At 37.6% G+C, this 26,223-nt stretch overlaps 6 protein-coding genes across 12 annotated transcripts; 2 read left to right on the top strand and 4 right to left on the bottom strand.

Moving 5' to 3' along the window:
- The first annotated feature begins 5 nt into the window (after positions 1 to 5).
- LOC145237167 (uncharacterized) lies at positions 6 to 19,349 on the top strand. Of its 5 annotated transcripts, none has more exons than XM_080099931.1 (8): positions 6 to 227; positions 964 to 1,110; positions 1,201 to 1,302; positions 1,373 to 1,442; positions 1,661 to 1,784; positions 16,639 to 16,933; positions 17,596 to 17,791; positions 18,184 to 19,349. In XM_080099931.1, the coding sequence occupies exons 1-7, from the start codon at positions 99 to 101 to the stop codon at positions 17,773 to 17,775; spliced, it is 1,047 nt and encodes a 348-aa protein (XP_079956057.1). In that variant the 5' UTR covers positions 6 to 98; the 3' UTR covers positions 17,776 to 17,791; positions 18,184 to 19,349. The 5 variants fall into 5 exon arrangements, with proteins under 5 accessions (XP_079956057.1, XP_079956056.1, XP_079956060.1 ...); XM_080099930.1 differs by having other exon boundaries at positions 18,127 to 19,349; XM_080099932.1 differs by lacking the exon at positions 6 to 227 and adding an exon at positions 358 to 583 and having other exon boundaries at positions 18,127 to 19,349.
- On the bottom strand, positions 1,784 to 5,395 carry LOC145237614 (microfibril-associated glycoprotein 4-like). The gene is made up of 8 exons (XM_080100549.1): positions 5,336 to 5,395; positions 4,670 to 4,871; positions 3,827 to 4,048; positions 3,465 to 3,565; positions 3,072 to 3,283; positions 2,296 to 2,501; positions 2,117 to 2,210; positions 1,784 to 1,930 (listed from the first exon to the last, which is right to left on the bottom strand). Exons 1-8 carry the CDS (start codon positions 5,393 to 5,395, stop codon positions 1,801 to 1,803), a joined length of 1,227 nt encoding a protein of 408 aa, XP_079956675.1. The 3' UTR covers positions 1,784 to 1,800.
- LOC145237608 (fibrinogen-like protein 1) lies at positions 5,908 to 9,803 on the bottom strand. The gene is made up of 10 exons (XM_080100538.1): positions 9,750 to 9,803; positions 9,444 to 9,515; positions 8,946 to 9,129; positions 8,447 to 8,613; positions 7,699 to 7,869; positions 7,058 to 7,224; positions 6,914 to 6,991; positions 6,533 to 6,732; positions 6,182 to 6,283; positions 5,908 to 6,005 (listed from the first exon to the last, which is right to left on the bottom strand). Exons 1-10 carry the CDS (start codon positions 9,801 to 9,803, stop codon positions 5,908 to 5,910), a joined length of 1,293 nt encoding a protein of 430 aa, XP_079956664.1.
- LOC145237166 (fibrinogen gamma chain-like) lies at positions 10,772 to 15,831 on the bottom strand. The gene is made up of 9 exons (XM_080099929.1): positions 15,101 to 15,831; positions 14,495 to 14,675; positions 14,007 to 14,144; positions 13,745 to 13,810; positions 13,268 to 13,417; positions 12,839 to 12,991; positions 12,303 to 12,546; positions 11,548 to 11,738; positions 10,772 to 11,126 (listed from the first exon to the last, which is right to left on the bottom strand). The coding sequence occupies exons 1-9, from the start codon at positions 15,200 to 15,202 to the stop codon at positions 10,990 to 10,992; spliced, it is 1,362 nt and encodes a 453-aa protein (XP_079956055.1). The 5' UTR covers positions 15,203 to 15,831; the 3' UTR covers positions 10,772 to 10,989.
- On the bottom strand, positions 17,810 to 21,358 carry LOC145237171 (Golgi-associated plant pathogenesis-related protein 1-like). 3 transcript variants are annotated; one of them, XM_080099937.1, is made up of 4 exons: positions 19,613 to 21,358; positions 19,364 to 19,480; positions 18,732 to 18,919; positions 17,810 to 18,300 (listed from the first exon to the last, which is right to left on the bottom strand). In XM_080099937.1, exons 1-4 carry the CDS (start codon positions 19,651 to 19,653, stop codon positions 18,119 to 18,121), a joined length of 528 nt encoding a protein of 175 aa, XP_079956063.1. In that variant the 5' UTR covers positions 19,654 to 21,358; the 3' UTR covers positions 17,810 to 18,118. The 3 variants fall into 3 exon arrangements, with proteins under 3 accessions (XP_079956063.1, XP_079956062.1, XP_079956064.1); XM_080099936.1 differs by having other exon boundaries at positions 19,364 to 19,655; XM_080099938.1 differs by lacking the exon at positions 17,810 to 18,300 and adding an exon at positions 18,479 to 18,546 and having other exon boundaries at positions 19,364 to 19,655.
- Positions 21,359 to 21,884: 526 nt separating this feature from the next.
- Positions 21,885 to 24,595, top strand: LOC145237168 (uncharacterized). The gene is made up of 6 exons (XM_080099935.1): positions 21,885 to 22,192; positions 22,269 to 22,331; positions 22,652 to 22,770; positions 23,236 to 23,488; positions 23,697 to 23,881; positions 24,103 to 24,595. Exons 1-6 carry the CDS (start codon positions 22,141 to 22,143, stop codon positions 24,316 to 24,318), a joined length of 888 nt encoding a protein of 295 aa, XP_079956061.1. The 5' UTR covers positions 21,885 to 22,140; the 3' UTR covers positions 24,319 to 24,595.
- Positions 24,596 to 26,223: the final 1,628 nt, after the last annotated feature.

Here is a 26,223-nt window from a genome sequence, read left to right as displayed (position 1 = left end):
GTTAGGGAAAACACCGTGGTATTTCGCGCCAAATTTTATTTTCCGTGGATTTAGAAATTTCACGTTTGAAACAAATTTCTCATGTGTGAATTATAACAATGGATGCTGTGGTGTCAAAATGTGAGAGCTTTTTAGAAATATTGCAGTTAAGCGTTTCTCCAAAAGTTGCACACCTGACAAAAGAGAAGCTTACAAGAGCATTTGACTGGGCAGAGTATTGTCAAAAGGTATGTTAACCAGTATGGATAGTATGGCAGCTGCACACCTGAGACTTTTTTTTTAAGTTTGATTGCACACTTGAGACATTTTTTACGTTTGCGACACCTGGTGTGTTTGTTCTCTTTAAAAAAAATTTTCGCCTTTGAAATTTTCGTTTTACATTAGTTAACCAGTGGCGCAATTGCATTTGACGGGTATTTTGGGATTTTGTTAAATATTTGTAAATCGGTTAGCTTTTTCTTGATGAGGTGCACACTTAACTGGTTCAAGCACACCTTAAAATTTCGTCGTGCACACTTGCACACCTGAAAATTCCTCGTGCATACCCGAGATCTCGGCGAAATGTGCCATAAAATCCAATGTGGTATGTTAATGTTGTATAACCGTGTTTTAAAATGCGTTTTTTCTATTTCATCCTTTATAATTCACACATATAATTTGTTACGAATTATAAAGGATTATTTGCAGTAAGACAAAACCTTTATTATTTTCTTGGTTGCTAGGGATGTTGATTATATAATAGGCTGTTAATTTGTCAATTTTTTTTAGTCCAAAGAGCTCTGAAACAATTATAAACATAACACTGAACTAAGTTGATCTGTTATGGAAAAATTTAAATTTTTGCTCTTGATACTTATTACACCATCGTATGCTGACTGTTGTTTATCTTGTTAAACATAATGTGTTTAACTTTACACCATCTTTATATTAATAATGTTTCAACTGAATGTCATGTTTTTAAAGGTTTATGACAAGATATACAGACACCAAAATGCAGTGGATCAACTAAATGCTAAACTCAACTTCCTAATAACAGAGAAACAGATTCATTTGGGGGAAATACACTTTACTGTTGACATGTTAAAGGATGCATCCCATTTGCTTTATCAGGTTTGGAAGTAATATTACCACTGAGATAGTAAAAATGATGACTAAAGCTGTTACTTAAGTTGAACCCCTAAACTTTGTTTTTGTAAACAGAACTTTTTGTACAACCCAGACTTGCCTGCAGAATTTCTACCTTTTCTGCAAGAGAAGTCAATTGTAAAAACTGGTGATGATTCTTCCAAGGATTTTGTTGAAGTTAGTTTTGTCTGTTTCTGATCAAATTAAATTCACAAGACTAAATTAGCAAAATCATTTCTGTTTTTAGGATTTGGTTAAAGTCATCCAGGAAAGAGCTTCACTCAATCTTCTTTCAAACTTCTATAAAACTGTTAAAGGTTCGTGTTTATGCTGAAATAAATGTTGCATGATTGTTTAACAAAACATTTTGGCAGGCAAACTGATTTTTGATGCCAGGTTTTGTATATATATACATAGCTGACATTTTAAAGACTCAATAGACTTAATTTCTACCACGCTAATGCAGAAGCATGATAAATTTTCATGTGAGTAAAACTTCAGCCAAATTTCTACTTTTTGTAACTTATGTTTTCAGAAGAAGCATGTGAAGTTAACACAGACTTGCATCATAATGACGAAGAGGTGGACATAAAAACTGCAGCGTCACTCATGCGAAGGCATATTGAGACAAACATCACAAACAATTCAGAGGTTGAAAAGTAAGTCATGTTGTTTTCATGTTTGAACAGTTGAATGAAATGACGCTGGTCGAATTTTCATGCTGGTTTTCTTCAGTGAATACCAGAGCCCTTTCCATGGACCCCAAATCATTGCATTGTCGTAGCCGTAGATAGTGTCAGATTTTCTGAAATGTTCATGTTGATATTTTAGTCTGTGCACGTCTTTATATTGCTTTGACTTCAAAAAACTTTATTTCAGAGTTTTGGTTCAGCAACAGCCTTGTCAACTAGTTTTGAATTGTTTAATATCTGTATCAGTAAAATGATTTTGAGTATTCACAGTTAACGAAACATGTTGGTTTAATACTTACTGGTAGTATCCACCTTCATAAACTTTCCCATTAAGATTGACTGCAGAACAACTGTTGTACCACCAACCACCACTACCATGGCGTGCACAATTGCCTTAAAAACGCATTTATACCATATGATAATTACTTGTAAGAAAGTTATTTACTCAAAAGCAAACCAACAACTTGCATTTACTTACCTGTCATGTATTTGTCATTGTCCCTGTCATATGTTGAAAATGGCATTCCTTTGTGTTTTGTGATAAGAACATCATCTGATATCCCAAAATTATGTCCAGCAAAAGCATCACCAATGTCACCTGACTCGTCTCCTTGGTAACCACTAACAGTAAGAGTGTAATCAGTGCTTTCTGAACCAACACCAAAATGGGTGTATAATGCAAATCTAGAAAGAAAAAGACAAATTTACACAACCCAGGAAAAGCACAAATCTTTTTACAGAACACTCTACAAAATAAAACGATATTTCATTTAAAAATCACATTTAGAGACACAGATAATAGTTTTTGTAATATTATGCAAAGTTTTAATGTTTTTGCTATCAGTCTACAAACAACTATTGTCCAATCAACAAGCTAACCTAGCTTCATGAATTAGTGTTCATGGTATTGTTTTGTTGAGAGCTTTTTAAAGGTTTGTTTAATATGTTGGTTGCATGGGTCATACAATACACTTCATCAGTATTGCGGTCTTTGTCAGGCAACATGGTTTTTTAGTTTGTAAAGTAAAATAGCATCAGCTTACTTAATTTATGTGAATTGACTTGTCTCTTGAACTAAACCACTAAAAGTATTTTTATGACAAACACAGTGCTTGAATGGATTGTACAGGCACTAATGAGTAAAAACATGTTTACAATTGTTACATGCAAGAGTAATGCCCACAAGGCCAGTATAAACCAACAAACTGCTCTCAATAAAAGTTATCAAACATCAATGTCGCTCTTCTTACCAACCTGCTGGCACCATTCCAATCCTCCACATCGACGCGCATGTGTTGATGCGTTTGTGACGTCACGGAGTGGATGTTTTCATTCCCGAGCCAGTAATTTCCATCGCCGTTGCACGAGACCTGGCCGAAGCCTGATTTGTAAGATTGCCAGTCCCTATTAAATTCAACATCGTTGGTCGCGTGGCTATGTATCTGAGTCCATCCACCTCCGTCAGTCTGATGAAAATGAAAAACTTTGGCTGTGCGATTTTTTAAAAACTTATTCTCGTCTCTTCATGTTTTCAAATTATTTAGCTTAATGGAAAATTTTGTTTTGGGAATAAGCACTAAATTGACAGAGTTGAGAGACCCAACATGGTGACCAAGCATTAGTTATCGCTCAAATGCATGTACTTACGTCTTGATCACAATACACGAGTCTTAATACATCAGTACTGCCAGTTGTGATGAGATAAGCACCGCTAGTTCTCCCTCCAAAGTTGTAGATCTCTGCACAGTCTGTGGGAACCGTTATGTGTTAATAATACTTTTTGGCTGTACAGTAATTAAGACTTTCGGAATGCCCGATATTATGAAGGTTTTCATTAATTTGAAGACGCTTCTTTGTTTAAAATGCAGTTTTATAACTGTTTTTTTTGCTTAATTGTACAGATCAAACTCCGTCTACGTACACATTGTGGAAGACATGTTTTATCTTGGTTAAATCTATATTCACTTCATTTTGAGTTGCAACTTTTAAGATCTTAAAGTTTTCTATACCTCTCCCTACGATTGTACCCGGACATGTTGTTTCCATGGTAACGGAGCACGCTGACCTTGCTGATACGACCTTTTGTTGTATTCGATCTTCCAACACTCGATTCTCATCCGCAAGTCGACGAATATCGTTTGTTCCTTCGGTTACTTCTCTACTTCTGTCTCCCAACCGGTTGCGCGATTCCGTTAGCAAATCCACTGTAGCTTGTTGTCTTGAAATCAGATCTTCAACGACATTTTGGTTATTTCAGCTAAATTTGTCTGAATATAAAGGAACAACGAGGCCCCATACACTCTAAATTCAACGTGTTATCTTAAAGGAATTTGTTGTTTAACCAAAACAACAACAGGTGAAACACTTCAGATGACTAAAAAACAACACATTGATGCCTATCCCCTTGTGTTCTCTTTTAAAACATATAACGAATAATCATTTTTTTTCTCCATAAAAATGAACTAAGAAGGTGGTACATATGCACTCGCTCTCTGTCGTGAATTTATTTTTTCAACTATAGTTTTAGGTGAACCCTCATGACCACTGGTACTATTGTGGTGCACCACAAACGAAGAGGGCTGAACTAAGGAAACTATTCTTAACCTTTTTATTGCCTTGAGACATAGGCATGCTTGGGAGACCGCGGCCTGATTTCTTACGAGTATTGCTGTTCCAGCAGTTTTTGTGATAAATAATCGACGTTTCGATATCCCATAAAAGACGCCTTCATAAGCATAATGGCATATCTTGCAAGAAAAGGATAAATGGCGTAGTTTGCAAAATTGGAAGAGCAGTACTCGTTTACATGTTATGCCTGGCAGCAATTGCTTATTTAAGGAATCTAAACTAACTTGTAAGCTCCATGTTTCGTTGTCGGTGCCGCTGTTGCTTTTCTTCTCTTTTCATCTGGATTCGTTTTATCCTCTGACATAGCGTGCTCATATTTTGTGTCAACTGCATCATTTGTCGGTTAATCAGTTCTTCATCTCTCTCTAAGTCGCTTGCCACAGCACAAGTTGAGGGACAGGACATCACTGTGTTTTGACATGTTTTCTACAGAAAAGAGTATGCAGGGCTAGTGATCTTTTTTAGCTCAAGTATGTAAAACCCTACATTGGTATAATTTAAACCCATTTTGATATATTCCGTTTGTTACTGGTTTAACATATCACTGCCTTTGTGCATAGTAGGTTTTTTACAACCCTTTAAACTACTACTTTCTTATCCAATCTTTCGCTAAACCGCCAGACACATTTTCTCCAATACCTTTTTTTAATGTGTCTCATTTACAGGCCGCTTCTTGAACCCAGGTCATGAAGCAACGCAAAACAAATTTAGGCATGTTGAAAACACTGAATTAATTGTCTTACTTCTTACAACTCAAACAATGTTCAATATCAATTAAACTCAAATAGGAATTTAAACACAAAATTATTTACAAAAAATACGACTTTGCAAAAATCAACTATTGAAATATAATTGCTAACAAACACTTTTAATATTAATCTGTTACTCACCGCAATTCGCAATGCTCCTAAAAACATCACGATCAAAAGCGTTCCTTTCCACAACGTCATGTTAATGGTGGTTTTGTGCAAAATACAGTAGCTTTAGCAAGACCCACAGAAGTGATATCTTGTGTTTGTCGCGGGTAAACATGTTTGCAGGCAACAAAGCTTGCTTGTCCCTTGAAATCGCTCTTTGTTTTACAGCGGTTAGATAAGAGCACATTCATTTGAAGTGTGGCGCACCGTAGCCTACGTAGGTTTACACTGACTGAAAATAAGCTTTGTAATCAGCGATGCATTGAAAGCATTATGTACAATTCCTGCTCATACATGATTGCTACACACTGTGCTAAAAATAAGGACCAGTAAAATTAAGTACTGTTGCTTACATAGTTTTTTTTGTTCTGCCATCTTGAAGCAAAACTTTCAGTCCTGCCCAGGAAAATATGTCTGCTAGCTTTACCGTTTTGTATAGCATTGAGCATAATTTTGGTGTATTGTTGACTTTATTAACATTTTTATAGTTGTAGTTTTAACTTTGTAGTGGATGTGAATGCATCAACAACGAATAGTGGAGCAGTTTAGTATCGTGTGGGTCGTATTTTCATCATTGTTGCTTTAAGCGATCCATGTCGGTCAGTCCATGGCCTCCAAATTATTCCTTCGTGTCCGTTTAAGCCTGCAACAAAGGTTATTAACTTTAACTTTAAGGTTTTGATGAAGCATTTGATATTTTGTGTTGGTAGAAGCCAATAAATAAAAAAAGAAAATAGATTTTGAGCAATACACACTTGTATACAATTAAAATCACGCAGCATGCAAACCTGTCGCACTGTTTATTGGTCGAAATCTTACCTCTCGTATTCTGTTGGTGCGGTTGTGGGTTCGAATCTTGCCACTCTCCGTTTAAATTCACAGCCGCACAGCTCCTGTACCACCATCCCCCATTTCCACCTGCTGCAAGGAAAAACGTACTTTAGGTTAGAGTGTTTGGTAAATGGCTGTGGCTAGAGATAAGCTTTATGGTATTAAATCGTGTGTATAATTCTACAGCGCTGATGTTCATTTTAAAGACTGGTAATTGGAATTTTGGTTTGTAATTGCAGACGAGTCTGGTTAATCGCATAGCCGACTTGCCAAGCTTTTATATGCGATTAACCGGATTAGTTTTGTGTTCATTTTAGGTGTAAACTAAAATCAATTTACCTGCGCAATTTGTGACGTAATCGTCATTGTCTACGTCACGTGTTGTGAAGCGCGCTCCCAAGTGGTCAAGTTGTCGTCTTTGGCCGCTTACGTTGGGGAACTCCCTAAACGCGTCGCCTACGTCACCGCTTGTATCGGACCTGTATCCGTCTACCGCCACCATGCGGTAACCACTTGCTTCGTTGTCGATTTGAAAATGTCTAAAAATACGTTTGTTTGTTTGGTTTAGTTTGTTTTGTGACCCGCGACTAAAAGTCAAAAAGACATACGTACGTTGACACAAAAAGCAACTTTTTTTGTTTATTGGTAGGTTTAAATGAAATGTATTGTTTGAGACCTCTTTGGTATGAAAGATGACTCATCAGTTCCGTGATGACTCACCTGTACCGTGCGTATCGTGTCTCGTTGCGCGATGACGTAAGAACCACCTTTAACTGCTGGTTTGCTTGGTGGGTTAACCTGTTTTTATTACGAGAAGTAATATAAATTTGAAATTATTTTTTTCCTTTTTTTAAGCAAGCTTGCCTGTGTAAATTCTCGTTTCCAATCCACATCTCTCTGATTTCTTGGCAATTCTCTTGTTTAAAACCGCGCTTGTATTCTCTCCATGTGCGATCGAAATTTAAACTCCCGTCTGATCGTCTTTGTATCACCGTCCAACCGCCTCCGTTGTCATCCATGTCGCATATAACCTAAAACACATTGATCACACAAAATTTGCTGACAGCTGCGAATAACTTTTAAATATGGAGACTTGCCATAGATAATGAATATTTTTCCAGGCGATTCAATAATCGCTGATCTCGTCGTATGTGTACAAAGAAAAGTTCGCTGACACAATTGTTTTTGATCAGGCTACTTTTCAGGTTCAAGTCTATGTATCATATGTTTACATTGCTTTGTAGTATGTTGTTTTTGGTTTCGGAAACGGCCTAATCACGTGATCTTTAGTTTCGAATCTTAAAGACTCAATGGTGTGAAACTATCGTTCTAGTTAAAAAAATGTGTTTGCCAAATAATTTGTTTCTGCGGTCCTATACGAAATGCATGTAAGAGAGATTTGATATTGTGTCGACCATTTCAATTTCTTGTACAAGGCCGTATTTGCGATTATAGATTTCATTTTTTTTTAGTATAACATAAGATAAAATAAAAATACACTGTACCCGAATCGGTTGAACAGCTCCCTGAGGTTTGATGACGTAAACGCCGCTACGTCTTCCACCTGCCCTGTAAATTTCAGCGCAATCGCGTCCTGACAGGACCGGTAGAGTACAGGAAGATTGCGTTGTTGTTGCACCAGTCGAACACGTGGCCGATTTTTTCGCAAGGTTCCTCTGTCAAAATTAAGAGTTAATAGGCTCGTTTATGTTGTAATGTTGTACGTTTTGGTAAATACTTAAAGGCTTACAAAACTAAAGTTTTTTCGGACGTGATGTATGGCGAAAATTTATGTCCAATATAAGTGTACATTTTTGACACGTTATACGTTTGGGTTAATTTTTTGTTTATTCCTTTATTTGTCTGTTGGTCTAATGCCCGTTAAATTTTTGGCCACAAATGGTTTTCTGTGACGCTCGATAATTTTGTTATGTTTACGAGCTAAAAGCGAACACTTTCCAAAACTTTTGAGTCTTTTGCTTTATCAACTAACATGATTTCACAACCACTGCGAAAGCCACTTCTTTTTAACCTTTAGGCTACTTTATCACGATGGTTTATTTCATACTGTTTCAAAAATGTTGTTTCAATTTGAATAGCTTTATTTATATGCCTAATAACACAGCTTCGCCGAAACCCACCAAGCATTACAGGTCATTATTCGCTGGCGTAAGCAATTTGCAGTGAGTTTGCATTTTTACTTTAAGAAAAATTAAAAACATTGATCAGAAAAATTCGAGTATATTTACTCACTTCAATTCTTTCAAGCCTTCCGTTGATTCTCCGGAACCCAGTTTTTAGTGTTTCGAGTTCGGACTCGATTTGTGTGTGAGAGTCTTGCAGTGAGTCACTCAGCGACAGACAAAGTGATGTTTCGTTATTTACATGTTCCAGCTTTTCTTTAAATCGAAACAAAACCGCTGTTTGAAGGTTTGCATAAATATTTCGGTTAATAACATACTCCGTTTTGTTGCATACTAAATTGCAAACTTTATGATATCATTCGTAGAGAAACTATGTCGCGTAATCGCCTAGGAATATGCAATTAATTGGAACAGTACTTTGCTTTCCTAATAATCAGTATTAAAATTATACCATTCTTCTCGTTGGTTGAAATAATGTCAACTAATCAATTGAGTATTGACTTTGATTTTGCTATGATCTTGCCATGTATACATTTTGTGATTAATCAATCCTAAATGTGAAAAAAAGTTTCGTTTATTTGTTGTAAAATTTCAACTATTGCACTTACGCCATGTTTGTGCTTTATGACGTTTCACTATCGCGTCATTGCGCTTGATACATGCATCTTCTTGGATAAACTCCAGTGCTGTTGACTTCAAGTGTGCACTAGCAACCGCTATGTCCTTGCGGGCGCCTCCAGTGACTAAAAATTTGATGTTGCACAGCAGGCAACCGTTCGGACAAAGCTGGCCCTGTTAAAAAAAGTTTTAAAAATCAAAAAACTGATAGCAATTACATTTTTTATTTCATTATGAACCCTTACAATTCTCACAATGTTTTAAAGAATGAAAATAAAGCAGTTTTTGGCAAACAAATGTGCTTGATATATACAAAATCACCTAACTAGCTTAAACTAACAAACGCTAGTAACTTATAGTAAGTGTAAATAATTATGAACCTTGTGCTAAACCCGTGTGCTTTGATACGATGTCGACTTATTTCTTTTTTTTGCAATGCGGCGCATATGTATTACATACTTGCATTTAAGTTGTAACCTCATACCTACCCATCTTTCGGAATGACACTGCACGCTTGTGTTACCAAGAGGAAGTTGGCGCTTGGCTAAAGTAAACTCCGTCTAAAAAGGATTAAACTTTTCTCCGGTTATCAAATTTGGCTGCTAGTTGTGCATGCCAAGTTATTTGATCAAATAACTGACATACATCAAAATTACAAATATTTAAAACCAAGAATATAATTTTTTTGTCGATTTGTGGCTTTAATCTGGCCACAGCATTAAACCAGCTTGTCTAATACTTCAATCTTAATGAAGTTTTAATTTGCTAAATGTATTTTTTCGTTTTAAACTTACCTCAACAACAAGAAGAAAAAACATAAGTCCCAAACCGACCTTTGAAAAACACATTATTGCAAAATAACCTTTCAAACAGGCTTCCTTTAGACTTTGGCGTTAGACAGCAATCTTGTATCAATCTCTGACGAAAATTCAGAGGTCAATCGTTTGTTTGCCAAAGGTTATGTCAACTTTTGGAGATAATGTTAAGTGGTTGGCAGTTATGAAAAGACACTTCTGTATCTTGTAAAGAATTTTCTACCTCGCTTTTGTGTGAAGTGATTAGCAAACAATGCAGTTCTCTCAGGGAACCTGTGGTCTTCGTTTGTTTGCAGATTATGAAACAAACTGCATTTAAAGCTGTGCTTCTCAGTATTTATGAATGTCAGAGTCAACTTTGAAACCCAAAATCACATGAACCCAATTAAAAAAAACATCTGTAAGCAGACAAGAAACTACAAGGACACAAACAAATACACATTTGAAGTTCAAAATCTTTTAAGCAAGAACATGCAAGCCAATATTTTTATTTGAAAAATCTTTTCGATTTTACTATTGTTGTTGACGTTATGTCACTAACTTTAGAAACGTCGTGACGTTTTACACAGAAATAAGGCCTTTAACCTAATTTTCCTACATATTTTGTAGTCGAATATGTTCGGAAAAAGTATGCAGGCCATCACGTCAACTTCAAAATGTTTTAGTCGAATTTACTAAAAATTTTGGTGTTTTTGTTAGTATAAACGTTGATTATTTTTGCAGCAAGCCTCATTGACGTGGCGAATTCATTTAGATGATATGTATCCGGAGGGGTCTAATTTTCTGCAATTGTTGAATACCTGCGGGGAAAACTGTTTCACAAAAATTTGTGAAAACCCAATTTTCGTACACGCAAGTTAATTGTTTCTCCGTGAACCGTTATATTTGTTCCCACACTTGATCAAACGAACTTTTTGGATTGGATAGAAACTCTGTTAAATACGTTGTCGCAACTAATCGTATGTGGATTAAGATTTGTTGGTACTCCACACTTTGAAAGCTACAGACTTTGTTTTATTTGACATGCGTCGTGAGGTTCAACATAATAACAGCAAAAATTAACACATAATAGCAAAACACAGCAATGCGTATATATATGCACAAAGTTATGATGAACGACTGTACACTAAAGCAATTCCAACAACAACGAAAATAAGGAAACACAAGTCATGAAAAAATCAATTTAAAACTACCACTTGTTTAGTCTTTCTTTTGGGGGTTAGGGTCCGCGAAAATCGAATGGTCTTGTTTTCATTTCTGTGGCTTTCATCGAGTAGTGTGTTCCCGTCCATGAATTCCATATAATGCCGTCCCCGTCATATCCATTGGAACTTCTGTCATGGCTGTAGTGACCACCTGTGCAGTGTTTTTGTTAACGACATTCACAGCAGTAACAGTTAGTAGCTATGCTGTTGTTTCAGCAATGTACTACAATACATGTAATGCTTTACTCCTAAAGTACATGACTGTAATATGCATGTTTAAGCCTTTGAAACTCTTACAGTTTTTAAGTTTTGCCCTGGTCATCACCACAGCGAAGTGTTTGCGATGAGATGCACTATATTTAGTATTTGTTCAAGCTCTTTGGCAATTTTGTTTCGGGCAGTGAATAATGTAGGTATTTCGCAATCATGTAGGAGGTATTATGTTACTACATCGGGATTTAACCACGCCAAAAACACTTAAAAGTTAGTGAAAAAACGTTTTCTGTATAGGCTGTTATCGATTCATAAACTAGAACTTTACCACACTAACGATATTTTGTGTCAGTATGAACCTTCGTAATATACACCGTTGAGATTTGCCGAATGACATTCATTATACCACCACCCTCCTGTCCCGGTGTTTGAACCATCATCCTCTTGATCTCTTCTCGATATGGCGCAGTTGCCTTCAGCATAACGGTCGTTGTCTTGATCTTTCGTGGTGAAGTCCATATTGTTTGGAGTCCTCTTCTCAGCATCTGGGCTAATTGTATTTTTTTAATTTAAAAGCAGTTTTACTCATGTGCGTATGAATCAAGTGGAGAAAAGGACAAATAGTAATCTTTAGTATACCGGTAGTCAAAGTTTTTCGGGGGTCGAAAGCGATTGTCGATCTTTAAAAAACGCGGGTGTTCGGCTCCAACTTCTAACCAGCTTTCAACTCTAACCCAGTGGTTCCCAAAACGGGCGTCAATGCCTCCCTGGGCGTTTGCTATATTAATGGGGCGTTGGAAAATCAACAAGGGGCAAAAATGTGGAATATTAAATCAGAATAGAGTGAAAAGTGGAAATTTGGTCGCATATCTCTTCAAAATAAACAACATGAATAATTTTGAATATTTTTAACATGAAATCGAAAATTGGTACACTGATGTCACTCTTAACCAACTTCAAGTTTGGTGTATTTTGTGGGCAATGTAGAGACTTAATTAACAAGCTGTTCAGGGCACGGTACATATAACAGTTTAGAAAAAAGAATTTTAGAAAAACTTGGTTTAAACTACAAAACATGCTACTTTGCCGTCTTAAAACATCCATATGTACTCACTACGTACGGCCGGACATAGAGTCGCTGAGATTACTGTGGCTTCCATCATACACTGAGATTTGCATCATGTAAAGGCTCGACTCAGGATTGACTCGGAAATACAGGTACTGAGCAAACCGGGTCTCTCTGTCCCAGTTCGTTAACACGAATCGAATCGTTTGGTAGAATTCGCTCGTCATATGCATTATCTTTTCATTTCCCAACCAGAACTCTCCCTCGCAGTAATCTTGAATTTCTCCAAAGCCTACAAATACATTTTTTGTAAGTGTTCTACTGTTTAGATAGCATATGTAAAAAAGGTGTTTTATATTGTCCATTTTCGCTGACAACTACCATATGCCAACATACATTGTAGCTTAAATAGCCTACATTGTAACTCTTCTAATGTTGCACTAGCCCTGATCAATTGTACATGCCATAGTGCGAAACCTCGTACAAGTCAGTCTCGTTTACAGATTGCCACCCTTTACCAAACAAAGTTCAGTCGGAAATCCGCTTTGTGGCTAGATGGTCTTGGTGTTTAGAATTTTGTTTACCTTTTTTATACTCCATCCAGTTCCTGTCAAAGTCAAGTTCACCGTTAACCCTTCTCTGTATAACTGCCCACCCACCACCGTCCGTCTCCATGTCGCAGTAAACTTTGAAGGCGTTAGATGCTTGTCCAGGTTGAATCATATAAATTCCACTCTCTGTAAAAACGGCAACATATAAGAAATGTCCAGAGCTCAGTGTATTTTTACTTTGCATCATGAATAACCGAAATGCAGAACTTTATTTTGGTTGTCAGGGAAAATGCCAGATCAAAATGTTACATTTTAAGCTCTCTAAATCTTTCACCCTATTGTTTAATACCTATAATATATATTGTAAGAATAATTGTTTTACCGTCGTTGCTGCTGCAGTTGGATCTTGTGTCAACTACAAAGGCAAAATGGAAGGTTCTATTTTTCCTACGCAAACTGCACCTGTGTGGCCAGCGTTCAGCAGGGCTCCACAATCTTTCATCACAGGCGCATTCCGCACTCTACACACGTGGCTGGGACGTAGTTGTGACGCGGTGCGGGTTCCTCCACCGTTTGGGTTACAATTTTCACATGTCGGGTCGTCTCTTTGAACTGCATTAAATACAACACAATACTATGAATGAGTTCAACTTGGAAGTTTACATAACAAAATAGGAGTTTTACGACAAGCATTTTTGTTTAGTTTTGTTCGAACCTTTGGATTTGGACACACGGTATATCTGGAGTTTTAGCCAAAATTCTCAAATTAAACATTTTAATTCTGACATTTGAAAAAGTAGTTTTAAAATATTGGCGTAACCTAAGAAAACAACGTCTATAGGCGTGCTGTGTTTATACAGGTCATGTGTTTGTTTATGCAACTATTGTCAGTTAATTCGGTAAACAAAAAATATGGATCAATAAACTTATGTGTCATACCACTTGGTGATGCTGGGCAGTTTTGTACACAAAAACGTTGAACCTCTCTTGCTGCTCGTTCCATGTCTAAGAAAAGCAAAAAAAAATTAAAATGACCTTTTTACTACTTGACTTGTGCTACTTTACTGATGATGACAAAAGTTTGGCGAAACTTTTTAATTAAAGGCTTTATTTTATCGTACTGGATTACAATAGTATAAGTCCTCGTTCTGTGTACCTAATCTTACGTGTATCGCGATATTATATCGTCGGTGTACGATACCTTGTAGTTGACTTTCTTGTGCCTCTGCTATCCTTCTTAAATCGTCGAGTTCATTGTCCTGGTTTACAACGTGTCGTAAAGCTTCTTTAAAGTGCCGAGCTAAGCGTTCATTCTTTATTCGCAATCGTTCCAAACGGTCTGAAAAAAATATATTTTAAGGCTGGCATACAAAACCTAATGTTAGTTCGCTACTTTTGACATTACTATATCTTACCCCTGTAAGAGCGGTAGAAACGAATTAAAATCGACGTGAAAGGCAATGCAAAGCCCGGACAAGTAACATCTAGCCCGTGGGTCGGCCTTTTTGGGCGACTTAATCTAATCTGTAATTGATATGAGTTACATATAAGCGTATAGTCTTGGCTGGCTTGTGAAGTTTTGTACTTGAGACACTTGGAGATTTCTGTGACGTAATCAATTTTAATCACCGCTCATGACGTCACGAATCGTTAATTTTTTTAAAAGTGTGATGTTAAGTTAAAGTTTACCTTGATAAGTTGGACTTTGCAACGCCGCTTTTCTTTGTGCCGTAGAGTTACTGCTTGTCTGATAGAGTCGGTGCTGACATGATCTGATACACTTTCGAGCGCGGTCAACTTCAGCGGCAAGTCGATTCTCAAACTCTTTAATTTGTTGGTCAACCACGCAACCTGATGGGCAATACTGCTCCTAAAAACATTCATTTTGAAACTAGCAGTCGATTACTCTTTGTTTCGACTTAAGATTTGTATATATGTTGTCCATATATGGCATAGTTGGTATTGTATACAAATCCTGGAAGTTATACAGACCATTAAAACAATTATTAGGAACGATGATTAAGGGACGTAACTTTTTTTAGATTTTATTTGGCAAAAAATTATCATTTTCGGCCACATTACACTGTCAAGGTGCGCGTATGGTCCAGTACCAAATAGCCATAGACTAGTCGAACATTTACTGCAAAACATTTAGTTATTTTTTCCAAACTCATGCCTTCTCTCCAATGGTTTGTTTCAACATTTATTCAATTTCTCTGGCCTTCGCGCCGATTTAGGTGTTTGTTTGGGCAAATTAAAGTAACGTTGCAAAGATATGTGCATAGTTGAACTTACTGGCAATGTACATGGACTTGTGGTGCCGCTTGGCAATGCAGGAGTCGGCAACTGAATTGAGGTTATCAGAATTAGGATTGACTTCTTGAAGCAAAAGTCCATAGTTGAGTTTTACATGCTAATTGCTCAGTGTTTTACTCATTAAAAAATGTCATACGACTCGTTTTCATCTTTATAAAAAGGCATTTTAGGTTAAAACTGACCAAAAACAAAAAACAACCTATTGGCTGTTAGCTGTAACCCCATATTCGAATGAACAACACTTTCTTTGTGACAAATACTCTTACATTTTAAAATGGTTAAAGAAATAAGAAAAACAAAATCAATACGGATTCAAAATTTTCCTAAAACTTAAGTTAAAATAAATATCCAATATCCTATAAACATACTAAGACTGATAACCAAGATATTTTCTCCCACCTTTTGCAAAATCTTACAGCTCACTAAACTTTAGCTTAAGTTGACTCAACAAAACCTTTGCGGGCGCTTACCTCAACACATAATAATCTCGACCGAGTTTGCTTGAACCAAATATGCACTCTCCTCTTATCTCGTAACCTTAGTGTCCCACAATGCTAGCTTCTGTTCAGATTGCAGTTAATCATTACTTTCAACTGGATTCTCGATCCTGGACACAAAGACCAGATTCTTTCATTATTTCGTTCGTTTTACCCCTTTTCCCGCACAGAAAATGTTTTCTAAAACGATTTTTATTGTAAACATTGTATAGCCTATACCAGGGGCGGGCAACTTCTCCAGTCGGCGGGCCTGATATAGGAAAATGAAGTACTTGGCGGGCCGTATTCCTGAATCGATACATTAATCGCGTATTTATCCAGTGATTCAAAGCGGATTTTTGACCACTTAAACCAAATACAATCAAGAACGTCACAATTACAATACAGTCCAAACAATCTAACTATAACATAAAATTATTCGCCACAGCAAATTTAATGCATAAACCACAGACTTAGATACTGCAGAAACACTAACTAGGCTACACGTGAGGAAACAAAGGAAACCGTGAAAGCAGGCCACACACAAGGTTGGCAGTTATGTCGTAACAATGGATGTATCGTGCAATGGTAACAACGGCGGGAAAGTTTTTTTTTTGCTATTGGGTACCGTTACTGTCCGTTACAACTATATTTTGACGTAGTAAACAAGTAGTGGGGGATTGCGGCAGACTGTGGCCGCGGGCCACATTATCATGTAAGACCAGAAACTGTCTGCGGGCCGCTCAAAATCCCGTCGCGGGCCAGGTCCGGCCCGCGGGCCGTATGTTGCCCGCCCCTGGCCTATACAGTAAACCACGGTTAATCCGGACCCGTTCGGACCAAAAAATGTCCGGATTAGGTTAAGATTCGGATTAACCGATGTCGATTAGTTCAAGCCTTGCCACATTACAAACTATTTGAATCTTGAGTTTTGTCCGAATTAGGCGAAGATCCGGTTTAAAAGGTTTCCTGTACCTGCAGTATGTGTAATATACATTAAAGTAAGGTTTTAAACCAAACTTTTTTTACAAATATTTTCAGAACAAGCAATTTCATTATTTATACGTTCGACGCTGCAACTACTAACAAGTCATGCGTGTCAATTATCCTCCAATCCCTGCTCGCCAAGTCAGAGGTGAATCCTTTGCGTGTGCCAGAAACCAGTCTCTACTTTAAATGTCTCCTGGAGTGGATAAAAAAGCGCGAAAAAATAAATTATGAGCTGATGCATTTGCCAAGATCGGTTGTTCTGGATCTGGTTTCCAATTACTTTGAAATCTATCGCATGTATCTGGGCGCAATTACTCAGCTGGCTTCATCTGTTGACATAAAACAGGTAAAGATGTTTTGTTACAGTATATTAATTTATAAGTTGATCCATTTTCGCAAAACCGAAATAGATATTTTAGTTACTTGGGCAATGGTGTAACTCGGTAGTTCTCAAACTGTGCGTCGCGACGCCCTGGTGCGTCGTTTCAATTTTCCAAGGGCGTCGCAGAATAGTTCCGTTTCGTGGCTTTTTGTTGTTGTATCAATAAACACAACTTTAATAGTAGTTTCCTCATTACCTTTTATTGGCTGGTGCGTCGCAAGCCCCAAAAACTTGTCCAGGGGCGTCGCAACAAAGAAAAGTTTGAGAACCACTGGACTGTAACTCGATTTTCGCAGTGAAACATACGCGTAGTTTCGTTTACTTTTTGTGGTCTTTTTAAACTGTTTGCATGTGGTCAGTATTTTCATACAATTTTAGTTTCAACACGTTGACAAAAATCAATGTACGCAGTACGCACATCAGATATGCGGCATATACAATGTTAAAAGATATTTCAAACGAATTCCGTGTTAATTTTTACTAAATCTGAAGCTATAGCTTAGGAACAAGCGAGATGTGAATTTCCATTAATCGAGATAGTTATGCCAAGTGCTATTTTTGCTCTTAACCAGAATAGTATGTAGGCCTACTTGCACCGGAAGATAGTAAACACTTTGATTTTTCAGTTTCAGGCTTCAAGCAGTTACTCCGGTGACGATTGTGTCACCAGCGCCCACTTGCGACAACGCTTATCCGATTTACTCCAACATCCAACAAGTGAAAGAGTTCGTACCGCTACTAAGGAAGCGGTGTATGGGGAATCTAGCAGAGATGCTCTGGCCAAGTTACTCGAAACTTCGAAATAATCGAGCTTTTTCACAGGTAGGCATTTTTGAAATAACTTTTTCATCATGATATTTCAAAAAACTACGTTATTTTGCTTAAACCCTAAATATATTAGACCGAAAACCACTTTGCTTATGACGATAATAATGTATGTAGAAACACCAAATACCGTCATGACTAAATGTGCAGTTCGAAAACAAAAACTGCCAGTAATCTTGTGTTTAATAAAACAATTTTTGTTCCCCGTTTAAACATTGTTGTTATCATCAGTGCAAACTTTTACACTGTGTTCAAGAAAATACATATAAAATGGTACAAGTTCAAATGGGAGCTGTACAATTTCATGTTGGACGGTTAAATCTGTCATCCAGGTTTAACTTCCAATTGGTATCGGGATTTTTTCCTTGAAACATTTTCCCTGTATTCAGCCATGAGGTTCCCTGCAGGTCTGTACCTCGCCACCACTAAATGAGCCCCCTCCTTCGTTTTTGCGATTCCTGCTCCAAATTCAATCGTCGATTTCCACACCAGTTGTGTAAATTCGCCTAAATGATAAAACGAAAAAAAATTCACTCTTTCACAAATATTTATTGGAACACGTGCGCCGTTACTGGTTCACGTAGAAATACAATATGTGCTACTTTAACGGGGCCTACAGGTCGAAATGGTAGTCACTAGCCAATTTCAATTAACATATTGCCATACTACTAAATACCTAAAATGTCAGCACCGTCCCTGGTATTTTATGTGTGGTGCATAATTCATCAGATGAATTTTGTGGGCTAAAAGCTCTAATAAAACAAGATTGTTGTCGCTGTAGTGAAAAAAATTGAAAAGCTCTGACCTAAATAAAAAAAAATCATTCAAACAAAATCGTTTTATTTTTCATTCGAACTGATTTCAATAATATTGTTTTGCTTCTGTAACACTTTTTACCCAAGTCAAAACACCAAACCTAATCAAACGTTCCACTCACTTGTTCCTGGTTGTCTTCCTGGTTTTCCCTGCTCGTATTTTCTCCGTTCTTTGTACCATTTCCTTGTTACGTATTTTGCTTTCCGCCATTTTCTCCCAACAATCTTGTAGAGATTTTCTCCGTCTCCTTGTCTTGCCTCCCAGCTCGCATGCTTTACTTTTCCCTCTTGAGCCAAACTCTCCGCCCAACTAGTAATTAATTTACATGATGTTGCTTAAACGAATTTTAATGATTGGGTCCTACCTTTTTTATAAGGTCAGACAAAAAGAGCCATGTGATAACAAGGGTTGCGAAGTCGAAAGACGCATGGTGCAATCCTTAGTAGTCTCGTATTGACAGTTTATAGAGTCCTAATCCTTAAGTTTATCGAGAATTTAGATTTAGTGGCTATTCAATGCACCCCAGCCAAAGAATCGCCCCAACTAAGTTGTTATTCGACCTTTCATTTGTCTTACGCCCTACATGAGCCTGTCGCAAGTTAAGGGTATTTTTTTATTGTACTTGTGCTTTTAAAATCGAATATTTTACAACACACTTGGTAATTTCTTACAGCAGAGTGTTAAAAAAACAGATGGTGTAGCGGTGCACATACCAATATTAAAAACATTGAAAAGGTCACGTGGCCCACTTACGCTTGTGCATCGCGGCAGAGTTCTTCACTGGCTCGCAGTGGTTTACTAAAATGTCGTTTCCTATAACGGTTGTGGACGATCAACATATTCTGGGCAAATCTGCTCATCACTAAAGCCCTGTCGACAATAATAAGGTATCCGCTGTATGGTATATGCCGTGCATAATAGTTGCAAAGTTGACTGTAGTGTACCACCAGCATTTTTAGATGTACTTTGCACAAAATATCTTTTTTAATGTAACGTACTTACGGAGCTATTTGCGTTGCCGAGTTGTCGCCCTTTGTTTCCATTTTCCAACTTATTGCTGTAATATAAGCTCAGCAGAATATCCCATGTAATGTCTAACGTTTTGTAGAATGGTTGGCGAGCACTGTAAACACACACGTAACAAGTTTTGCTTTCGTTGTGTTTTGACAAGCAACTTCCCAAATTGTCAAAAGCGGATTTCCCGATTAACTTCCTGTTTGTCCGTCGATTGCATAAGAGCATGTTTATGTTGTCCCCAGAAAACCATATATTGTGGGTTCGAATCCCACTCACTGTGGACTAATTTGTTACTGATTGGTTACATACAGATTCTTGCAAGGAGGTCAAAGACACCCACCACGGCAGTCATATATTGCTGGATACCATGGTTGTTTTGTTATGACTATAAATTGTCATGTGAATTACTCATTTCTGCTAACGTGTGTGGCTATACCTGGTTAACAAGCAAACGAGCTTTTTCCTGGTCACATTTTAGAGTATTTACCTGTTTGGTTATAACAATGGTTCTTAAACTTTAAACTGGCAACACATTAACAGCAAATTTTCTGAACACTTCGTTTGCTAAAAGCACAAACAGTTGTTTAATGAAACAAACACGCACGGATAGTACAACAATAACCACTGCATGTGTTTCTTTATCATTACTTAAAAAAAACATTTTTGTGTGCAAGTTACTGACAGAAACATCCATTTACATTATTGTATTCCCGACAACAATTTTATTCGTTGCGTAAACCACTGCACTAATGCAATCTGCTTTTGGACTAAGATCGCTAGAGTGAAAGGCGAAACAAAAAAAGAGTCCACAATCTTACAACTAATTTTGATTTACTTGAGATGTGTCGATTAAATATATTTTGGTTAAGTGACACAAGGTCGATGATTTTAACCAGAGTTGTAGGTTAGGCCGGGTTCAGGCTTGGGTTTCTTAAAAAGGGAGTTTGATTTGGGGCTGACTTTACACTCTGTTTCAGTATTTTTTTCAAATAAATTTAACTAGCTAAGTATCCCGTTTCTGAGCCTGGCCTAATGTCAAACATCTCTAAAAGGCCTTGTCCAAGACCAATTGTCTTTTGTGTTTGTTGTCTTGGTATTTTCTGAGACTTTGCCTTTCGGACCTGAACGGGCTTCCAAAAACGATGCAGATTCGGGCCAGGTTTCGGGTTTATACTTTCGGACCGGGTTGGGGCTTCAGTTTCAGGCCCGTTTACAACTCTGGTTTCAACGAGTGATGGGACGATACCAGGTTTTGAAGCGAGTACCACATGTATATACCTTCGATACCGAGTACTTAAGTGTAGTGTTGTACTTAGTTGTATATCACTGGCTAATTTATCTGCCATGGTCGGGGTACAGGCGTACACACACACATGCCGAAAAATGTGATCTCCACGCGATAGAGAAAAATATATGTGTAAACTGGTGGAACTTTTTTCCAATTCTGTGCTGTCCGAAGTAAATATTGGCATAAAGTTGCCCATATTCTTATGGTGTAAATCGGCCTTCGGTACTCGCACGTTGGTATCGAAAACTGAGACAAAATATTTCAATATCGAGTACGAGTATCAATACCACTGAAATCGTTCGATACCGAGTACCGGGTACTCGTCCCATCACTAATTTTAACATAAGTTATCGTCAGACTTGCAATCAGTTTGGTTCATATTCAACACAAAATACTACAACACATACCAGACTTTCTGTTTTACATGCAAAAGTATAGAATATAAATGTAATTAAAATCGCTTGTTTATTTCGCGACAGTTTTGACAACAGGCAACTTCGATTGAAAAGAAAAGTCTTCTGTGCAGAATTCCAACTTCGAAAACCTTTATGTACGCATTATAGTTTCATTTTTAGTATTAAGGCCGTGTTTTTATCATAGTGTGTAATTATACAAAAAGGAAGCGTTAAACTTCAATCGAAAACCCTAAACTTTTGTGACGTCGTCCTCATCTACGCATTGTGACGTCACGCGACTTTGTAGACCCGACGGCAAGTTGCAACGAAAGTGCGTGAGTCGACATGGGGGGTGGCTTGCAAGCGTGGACGTCTTGCAGGGACATGACAAACACAAACAAACCGCACGTTTGGCCCATTGTTACCGATCGCTCGATTACGCGAAAGGCGCCCTGCAGAAGCAGATGGTAATTAAACTCGGCGTCGGGCCGCCTGAGAGCCGTCTGGGCCCGATGTAATGTAGGTGAGCCCGGGGTAGTTTCCCAGCCGTATTGTCTGTCTGTTTTCCAGTCATGTTTTCTTTTGTGTCGGTGTGTTGTCTCCACCGGTGCGATGCCAGGCTGTCTGCCACCCAAGCTAATCGCCGAAGAACGGTGGATGTATAAAGGCCAACGCTACGACTCTACAAAGCCTCATTCCGATACTGGATACCCAAGAGCTGAATCTGTTATTCCTATCTGCCAGTTCTCACAGTGAAATTTTAGTCACACGAAAGAATTTTCAGATCGAGTTAGTAGTTACAACTTTTAGAAGCAAAAAGTATTTGAGATATGGAATCACTTAGAACATTTTGTCTCATTTTCTTCGTCATAATTTTATCACGTAAGTATATATTTGCTGTTTGGTATATTTTGTCTTGTTACGACATTTTTTTAGTGTTTATTGTATTTTGTTTCAGAATCTTGCGCAAATGCAACGACCTGTTGTAGACGAATGCCACGCGTCTTTAACATCGGCGTCGGTATGTTTGATTGTTTTCTTTTTCATATTTGTCTTCCTGTTTGTTGCACTATCAGATATATTTACCTGTTGACACCTTAAACAATATTTTGTGTTAAACAAGTTATATGTCGGTTTTGGTAATACGCATATTTTGTTTGCTTACATTTTTTATACAACCACTGCCTTGACTTTTGCAGCAGAATAAACTTGGTAAAAATAAACTAAAACACAGTAACGTTTTAATCCATTGTTGCAGATGTACCTATTAAAACCATTATGTACTTTATCTGGAGCGTTTTTTCAGCAAATAAAATGACATGTTACTATGTTCTTCTGCAGATCCATCTGGACGACCTATTCGACTCGACGTTGGACGTTGTAGCGCCACGTGTGGTGAAAGTGTGAGCGTACGAAGTAATCAATATGTGAGCGTGCTCGAGAGGCTACAAGAACGACAGGTACGAATAAAATTAAATTTAATCGGCCTGCTGACAGTCTAAAGTCTGACTTCTTAATTTTTGTCCGTTCACAAATAAGTTAAATGTACGCGGTTTAGTCATTTATTACATTAGGTTGTGTTTGTGGACCAAAACCGTTTTGTAATAACTAATGGTTAACTGGACGCTGGAATTCGGTGGCAGGAAAGTCCCAGTCCGTGATATTGCGTCTGATATTGTTTGTCGAAGTGTTTTGAGGACTCTATGCCTTTTGCGATGTAGTCTCCGTAATTGCTCCTCATTTTAGTATTGATACGATCTGGATTTGTCTGGTGAACTGGCGCCCAAAAATTGGTACCAAGATCTTATCATAACACTCTTATCCGGACATTTAGCGGTATATTTCCGAATAAAAAATACAAGCTATTTTTGTTATGGTACCTTATCACGAAATAGTTTGTCATGGTACCTTATTCTATTCTCCAGGAAGAGTCGTCCGAGTCATCCACTTGCGCCCTCTCAGGATCAGAGGCAGCTGCGTCATGCGAACCCTCCCTGGTTCACGTTGAAACCGTCACAATCAACCGAGGCCCGAAGGTCTATGACGTCATAGATGAGTGTGAATGCCGAAAGATCCCGAAGCGATGTGATCGTGTTCCGAAGTTGAAGAGATTTTTTGTCGGCACCCAATTTGAGGCCACCGTAGATATTGGTCGGTGTGTTGGCGGATGCAAGAAAGGTAATTTATACGACTTAATGGGTTTTATTATTTAGGAACGGCGATGGGTTTTTGTTACTGGCAAACAATTTAGTTTAAATTGTTTGTATTTTTTAAAGCAAAATTTACCAATTTGATTTTACAATGTACTAAGAGTTTTTTTCGCTTGGTGAATAAAAACATAGCCACACAATAGCACTCGAACTTATCTTGGTAATTTCTTGTTAAGGTGGAAAAGCCTGCAGAACAATTCGCACAACATCCAAACCGATAATGGGACCAAACGGAGTGATCAGCGTTCAGTCAGTGGCCGAATGCAAATGTGAAGCAACTTGCTATCGCCAACATTTTAACGTAGCCGTTACGGAACGAAAACTCGACCAACTGACTGGCGAATTTTCTTTGGCAACTAAGGTAAATAATAATTGTACAGTTGGCGAAAGTCCCATTGAAGTCGTATTTTATATTTTGGGTAATAATACCAGTTTGAGCGCCAAAATTTCAGGGATAAAAGCAGTATTTTTAAGTATATTTTTACTCAAAGCAGTTTACCGGAAATTTTGACAGTAGATTACAAGTGATTACTTTAAAGGTGTCGTTGGATTAACGTGCCTCTAACTTCTACTTCATTTTAGGTGATTGACGTGGGTCGTTGCGTGGGAACGTGCGAACCAATAGAGCGTTGTGTGCTTCGCGCCAAACGCCGCGGACACCAAATCAAGAAATGTTTAATGGCGCTCGAAACTCATGACGTCACTTGCTCACCGACCCGTATCCATGACGTCACGTACACCAATAAAGAGGGCGCCACAGAGCATGTGGCCCAGGTGCGCCGATGTGGATGCGCGTGATGACGTCATGTAGTGACGTAATTTGTTCCTCGTGGTTCCATTGTGATGACGTATGTGGAGGAAGTGTTGGCTTCGTTATTTTCTCAGTTGTGTCGGAAAAATGTTTATTTTTTCATTGTGGCTTGTTCGTAAAATCTCAAATGTTTTTGTCCTGAAACTTAAGCACAGAAACGCAAATTAAAGTTGGAAAGAATTTTTTGCGACCAAATCATACCATCTTGTTTGTCGACCTATCTGCCCGCTGATTCTTTAATAAATGACAAACTATTATCATGAAGTTTTGCATTTTTACGTTTGAAATTCTCAACCAGCAACTTCTACTCCTAAACACCTGTCACTTTGTTTGGATTGTGACAAAACAAACAATAAAATGCATCTGCGGCGTTGCAGCGTCGAAACAATGCCCGTATGTAGGTTGAGACAACAATGCACAAATTAGAAACTTACTCTCGTGCTGATAAACCAACAAACGACTTAACGCGTAAGGTGCTTTGTCAAATTATCAACGTCACAATAGTCATTGTTTCAGCGGCTTGCTTGTTTGTCGATGTCGTCACCAATCGCCTTTGTGTCGTCATAAGGCCTTGCGGCGTTGTTTCAATGGTTACTTGTGGCAATATTGTTTCTTCTGCTCCTTGTATTGTGTTGAATTTCATGCTAGTAACTCGGAAATGCAGATTTGCCGTGAAATTTGTTCACACTTTTTGCGATAAACGAGCGTGAAATTTTTGTGAACATGGAAGAGAATTAAATTGTTGGAAACAAATTTACTAGAAAATAATATTTTCCCCTGTCAATAGTACTTTAAAATATGTTTTCATAAACCCAAATTGCAAATTGATGTTAAATAAATAAACTCCAAACTACTTCTAAATAAATTAATTTACGAAATAGCGCTCAACTAAAACCTGAAGTAAAGTTTACTAACAGTAAACACAAAAGCTCAAAAACTAAAAAATCTTTGGCGAACCCCTTAAAAGTCTATATTTTGAGCAAATAAATGTCAACATTTGTCCACTACTATTCACCAAACAATTTCACATTGCTTCCAAACAAATTCAAATTTATTGTCATTTTTGCACGAAATCTAGAAGTGCACGAATAAACAACTTAATCCAATTCTAAAAAAGTATAATTAAAACTCATTTAGCACTTTGTTTATTAAACCTATCGATTTCAAGGCGATAGTTTTTACAAGGCGTTGACATTTTACTACACATATGTGTAAATTATACCACGTCTCAAGAAAGCACGTTAAGGTATACTACGAGATCGGGAACTTGGTGATGAAATCACTAACCATTAAAATTACGAACAATCTAGTCAAGTTATCTATGCAGCAATGCACACGGTCTTATAATGAATTTTACTTTCTGTTTATGCGCCTGACTATTTGGGGGGCACATAAATGTTAAAAGAAGTCTCGCCCGGCATTAACGGCGGATCACTAGATGTTTGACATTTTTTTCTTGCAAAAAACTAAACTGATTAAATCTATATTTTATGTTGGATTTATAAACTTCTCATGGAGATATTGATCTGCAACTAATGTTCTTGTGTGTGGCTTTTGTGATTGTTCCGAAAATTGTAATGGCAAAAATCGTACTTCTGAAGACTAAATAGTTGGTAATAGACAATAAATGAGAAACTATAGGGCAATATTGGTATTTTTTGAAGGTGGCAATGCAAATCCACATGACACATTTAACATGCAGTATCGCTAAAAACTAATGAACCGAAGTGCTGCTTTCAAAAAGTTACAAAACAATAGTATTTAAGAACACGAAACAAACAAGTCTTAAAAACATGTCTCTTTTTAGGGTTTTTGCAAGTATACTCATAACTTAATAATGCAAATCCATATGACAACACAAATTATCACTGAAAACGCATCAAATTAGGGTC

Source organism: Phallusia mammillata, chromosome 7 (assembly GCF_965637545.1).
Source record: "Phallusia mammillata chromosome 7, kaPhaMamm4.hap1.1, whole genome shotgun sequence".
NCBI lineage: Eukaryota > Metazoa > Chordata > Ascidiacea > Phlebobranchia > Ascidiidae > Phallusia > Phallusia mammillata.
The sequence above is the reverse complement of the archived record's forward strand: the minus strand, read 5'-3'. Positions and strand labels throughout refer to the sequence as shown.